The sequence below is a fragment of the Dreissena polymorpha genome, chromosome 1 (assembly GCF_020536995.1).
Source record: "Dreissena polymorpha isolate Duluth1 chromosome 1, UMN_Dpol_1.0, whole genome shotgun sequence".
In the NCBI taxonomy this organism is placed as follows: domain Eukaryota; kingdom Metazoa; phylum Mollusca; class Bivalvia; order Myida; family Dreissenidae; genus Dreissena; species Dreissena polymorpha.
This window is the reverse complement of record NC_068355.1, coordinates 16,774,306-16,780,305: the sequence shown is the minus strand read 5'-3', so window position 1 is coordinate 16,780,305 and position 6,000 is coordinate 16,774,306. Positions and strand designations below refer to the sequence as shown.

At 34.5% G+C, this 6,000-nt stretch overlaps 1 protein-coding gene across 3 annotated transcripts in view; it reads right to left on the bottom strand.

Annotated features, from left to right (window-relative positions):
* Window positions 1–6,000, bottom strand: part of LOC127872520 (interleukin-17 receptor D-like) — a 52,678-nt gene continuing 46,678 nt past the window's right edge. For 2 of the 3 annotated variants that reach the window (XM_052415851.1, XM_052415860.1), the window contains one exon: window positions 1–3,773. In XM_052415851.1, the coding sequence (XP_052271811.1) occupies window positions 2,605–3,773 (1,169 nt within the window). In that variant the 3' untranslated portion in view covers window positions 1–2,604. The remainder of the gene's footprint in view (window positions 3,774–6,000) is intronic. The other variant, XM_052415847.1, reaches the window with a different exon arrangement.

Sequence of the window (6,000 nt, the reverse complement as noted above, 5' to 3'; positions counted from 1 at the left end):
AACACACATCAAACGGTTGTCCATTATGAAGCCTTACCTGATCAAAAATCAGACGAAATATCTTTTTAATTTAGTTTATGGTAATTCTTACAATTTTTTTTTTGAAACGTCTTTCTAACGTTTTCTTCCAAGAATATTGCTGACACCGTTTTTAGTGAATTTTTCTAAGACCTTTTTACGTGAAAAAAACTTCTAAGAAACTAAAACAAATTTCGTTCGTAAAACAATTCTGTTCTTGTTGATAGTGACCTCACACCTAATTTCTATTTCCTTTGTTTACTGTTCTGTGAGAGGTCAAATGTTTTCTGATTTATGACATGGATTCTGACCTGCCTTTCTATGGATTTGATGAAGTAGAGTTTGAAAGTAATAGAGATGTGTTAATTGAAGTTAAAATGATTTACTTTTAGCCAGAAATTAACGTTACGAGTAGAGCTAACGGTTTAAATGTGGCATCGGATTTAATGGATTCGCGCGAATTCTGGACGAGTGTTGTGTCTGTAAAATATTAAATGGAAATCTGTAAATGTATCAAGTCGGAAAAGAAAACGGATGGTTGCATAATGGTATGCGTGAAATAATGTAATTCTACGTATTTATTTTCATAGTTATGTCATTTTGTAACCATTCACATTCGTCACTATTTGGAATTCCCGTTTCTATAAATAGAACATATTGGTAACAAGGGGGGCGACTCGTGATGTCAGCAATCGTTAAGGTTACAATATACTCAATAATCGAGTCATGAAGGCTGTACTCTCTAAACATATCATCATATTTTCCTCGAAGGCATGCTATACACTTTAGACTGTTGTTCTGGTTTTATCGTTTGGAGATACTGAGAGGGTAAGCATAGGTGTTCACTACTAAATCCCTGAAATAGGATAAAGTTGGAGATTAAAGTAAAAAATGGCACTGCAAAAGGTTACAATCCACTAGAATATTTTTTTATTTGAGTCGAATTCTTTTTTGGTTTGAACATGACATATCTTTTTTATTGCTTAAATCGATTCAGCTAAGAATGCCCGTCAAGAAAAGGTATGGTTATGGGGGTCTCTATGTGCAAAATGTTGTATTTTTTTTCGCTCGAAGTTGTCGCTTTTATATCGAAACATATAAGGAAACTATTTAGTATATTTTGACCTTAACATTTACTTCAGCAGCATCTTCCCTGTATCTTGCAACTATGCTTTCAGCGCCATCGGCGCTCTCGTTAAAATTGTCGGAATTATCATTAGAATCAATATACATGTATTGAGATAGTTTCATGATGATTGGGCCCAATATGAGACTTCAAGAGGGTTTACAACAATATCACTGCAGCCACATAAAGAAAACTGACCTGCCTCAAATATGCTGTTTTTGTATAGGGCTTGAACCATTTTTGAACTTGGCTAAGACATCATGGTAACAAATGTTCTGAGCGAGGCAAGTGTCATGATTTGACGAAAAATGGGACATGATAACATTTAATCAAAATAAGGCAATATAGTTCAATACTTTTCTATGTGGATTTCTAGGGCAAATACTAAATTCAAAATATTCTGATTAAATTAATTATACAACTAAACACAAAACAAGTTATTCATATACAAAACATAACACACAAAAAGACAATAATGAAAACTGATTAAATACAAAGCAATATTTGCATATAAAGTTTAAATTGTAAATATTCTGTAACCTGATTATAACATAAAATCTATATTTTTTACAAACATACTGTCGCATGCACCAACACTGATAAACAGCTTTTGTAAGTATGAGCTATTGCCCCAAAAACCTGAATTCCACAAAAGTCATACACATTCTGATTTTTCAAACAAAAAAATAATAAATGTATTTGTCGCAAGCAGACTTGACAGTACATTCCAACCAAAAAACAGTTATCTCAATAAAGTAGCTAAAAATGTAATACTCATAAATCATTCTGATACAATTTCGTTTAAGGATTGGGGGAAACAAACTGTATCAGCCAATAGAAAATTGTGTTTTTTAAAGAGACACTTGTCACAACAAACTTGCTATGTCATGACACTAATGCTGATGTTAGTGGTTAGTCAATTTATGGTTACCAAATTTTTATTTACATGTATAACAATTCAGAGAACGTTCCAAACGTATTTTATTGTGAATAAAAATCAAGGTGAACAAATGACAAAAGGAATAAAATATTCTTATTAACAACGAATGATGTCGTTAAAAACCAACTATAATTTTTATATTAATCATGCGAACATTCATGTTTTTCATGATAAATTAAAACGGAACAAAAATGTAAAGGATGGAATTGAGATCCTGCTGCACAAAAAATCATAAATGTTCATGCATGAAACCAAAAACGTTTTTCAAAGCAGATACATCAAAACTGGAATTATATACCAGTGTGTTAACAAAACAAAATGATGTCACTTAAAATACACTAGTTTGTTACAAAAGATTGAAGTCTAAAAAAAGATTTTGATACTTTCCCAAAAACAACAACATAACCTTTAATTGATAATTTTGAGCCTATTTCTTAAATAAACACCTGGTCCAGAAAAAAGCCGCTGTTTGTATTAACAAAAACTGTATATGTCTATCCCAATGCAATGACACCATTTTTCAGATGCTGACACCCCCAAGACTTATGACATCATCATTCTCAAACTGTGTCTGTAAAATCTGCAAATCAGCTGATCTGTCATAGCCAGGATGAGTGGATTTCGACAGATCATTCTGCTGACCTGAAGAATACACCTTACGTCCAGAGGGAACCGAGCCATGCATGCTGGTCTGCTCGTAACGATCAACAAAGTGTAGCATTTGATTGGATAGTGTTTTGCTAAGTACATCTGATTCGTCAAAATCATCTGGAGCTATGAATTCGTACCCAGCCTGCCCTGAGTCGTGTGACTCTAGCCTGTCGTACATAGGTGGTGGGCTTTGGTCAGGATTCATTGGCATATTCAGGTGAGGACGATTTTTGGCAACTGAGGGCTTTCCTAGACTACAGTTGTTGTCATAAAGTATACCAACATCAGAGGGAGTGATGGTGATTGTGTCAGACTGGCCTTGAATCATTGCCAGCAAGCTTGGTCTAAAGGGCCATAACTCATTTCCATTGATAGACAAGGCCTCAGCGGAACCAATATCAGACTGAAGCCCAGAATCGAACCTGCTGTCGTTGCTATTCTGTCTGTCCCAGGACAACAGATCCAATCCAGTAAGCTTGGCCCTCTTTGATTTGTTTTGCTCATACTGTATCGCTTGGGCTATAGCTTCAGCCAGTTGATGACCAATGGGACGATGCTGAAGGTTGCCATCCAAGGGCAAGTCATACTGGACAAGATCTTTGTCAGCACGATGAATCTTGTGAACATGGAGTAGGAAGTCAGAGAAATGCTTCATGAGCTTGTACTTGAAGCCAGGACAGATGTCTGGTATGATGAATTGCTCATCAGTGTACTCAAAATATACCATGACAATTTTATCATACCTTTCCTCATGCTTGAATTTATTTCTCAAGCTATTGATACTCGACATACGTTTGGAACTAGGCGACATGTTGGCCCTAAAGGCACCCTCCGAGTTGACGACAATAGTGTAGTCAGCCCGCTCCAGATCCTGGTGTACCCACGGGGCATCAAGCGTGAACTCTGCCATCATAACATCGCACTGGCAGTACGTCACCAGGTATGTACCGAAAGTGGTCACCACACGACGATGGTGCTCATTCTCGTCTTCGTACAGCAGGAACAACTTTGGCTTCTTTTTAAACTGGAGCAGTCCAACTAAAAACACAGGAAAACATGGCATTTGTTAGAAAGCCCCAGATCTAGATACACCTATGATCACTCACAAAGCCCAAAATCTGGATTCATGAAAGATCCCTGACAGAGTCCCAGATCTGCATTAATATAAGATCCCTTACAAAACCCCAGACCTGGATAAATATAAGATTCCTGACAAAGCCCCAGATCTGGATAAACATTGTATATTAGATCTTTAACAAAGACCTAGATTTTAATTTGTGTTAAGGTCAATGACAAAGAGCTAGATTGTGATTAACATTAGATCCCTGACAATAAAAAAACCCCACAACTGGACTCATGTTAAATCTCTGACAAAACCTAAGATCTTAACTATGCAAGATCAGTGACAAAGTCTCTAATATTCAAATTCCATTGTTGTGTTTTCAGTGCTGCACTTATATTGTCTGAACTTCAGAAAATAACAATTTTGCTTTAGTTTCAGCAAACTAGAGTCTGATCAATAACAATCATAATATATTTCTTATTAAACAATTAAAATACACAAAGTTCTGTTCACAAACATTATTACTAGAATTATGCTTAAAAGAGCTGTTGAAGAAATATAAACTTCTTTTAACATTTGGTTTCCTTAATGGCAGAATATAAACCATTTTTGGGGGCATTGAATTCCCAATCCCAAAATTGCATTTTTTCCCAAAATGGCCACGAAAAGGTCCGTATGTTACACTGCATGTGTTTACATTGAATGTACAGCTTGTGTTAGGTTACACTACATCCATGTACTTCACAAGACAGATGGTTTCATGGTTTAAAAGAAGATGATGTGGACATTTATATTCGTTAATTATTGGCTTAATATTTCATACTTGTGAAATTAATTTATAATAATTATATGCCAAATTTAAAGAGCTTTCTAATATATGATGTATATCTTCATAATCTTCTGTTGTTCTGTTGGACATGGCTTATAAACAGACACATGGCATTTACTTAACTTCAATTTGTGTCTTTGAACTCCCGTTGGAGGCATACAAACAGTTTTAAAGTATAGCACAATTATCATTCAAATGAGTAAGTTTATAAAAAAGGCTTCAAAATTACACACCTTTTATTACATGTTTGTATGCATTACAAAAATGTGCTTCAGAAATCTTAAGTCACATGTTTAGTTCAAGCACATTTCCCAATTGACCGACATTTTATAAGCATGTTATCTTCAAACCACTTCAATTGAAGTATTTTGTTACAGTGAGATTGGCGTCTCCTTAAATTGATTTTTTACTCAATTTAAATGTACCAAATGACTTTTGTCCTTGAAAAGTTGAATTGCAGTAATTGATACTAGAATCTGCTAGACAATTAGCATTGCTCTTATAGTTGCATTAAGTATCTTAATAGTTATAATTTTGTGATTGAAACTTTTACTTTTTAGATTAAACATTAAGTTGTTTAAATGGTTATAAGAGTTTCACGTATTTATCTTCGAGCAAACAACTTTTCATCCACATTAACCTTTTCCACTTAGATATGTATTTTGACGCATTTGTAGTCCATTATAAAGTTAAATTTAATTACAAACCTTTCTTACTTGATTCAAGTTTTTAATGAGTCATTTCCGACCATTAGATACTGATGAGCAGCAAACAGCATAAAACCTGAACAGGCTGTGAATTACTCACAGGCTGTTCTGGTTTTATGCTGTTTGCACATATCCATTTTCACTTTGCTTCTGAGTGGGAAATGGTTAAACAAAACTTGAAGAATGCTACAACTTTCAGACATTCTGTTATTATGTTTCCTTATTCATGAATACTTAACTTTAGTAAAAATCTTTGATTTTGGCCTTTATTTCAAGAACATACTGCCCTAAAAATAAACGTTTTCTTAACTTCAGATTTCACTTGTACCTTAAATTTATCTTCACTTTGACATGAGATCTTTGATAAAACAGGACAAAGGGTGGTTGACTCAGTGTGACACACTTGAATGTGGACCATTGGTTCTTGAAGTGTTATCTAATATAGCTACTTATCTTACAAAACAAACTCTCACAGTTGGATGGAAGTCCAATTCACACCAAGTTCGTCAATTAATTGATAAAAATCTCCCACCAATAAGGAAGATATTGTCCATGCAAATCATCAGATACTGTTCCCGCCTAGGAGATACAAACAAAGGGTTTAAACCCACTAGTTTAACTATAATAGCCTCTAGAGACAATGGAGTTAATACTTGGAAAAAATAA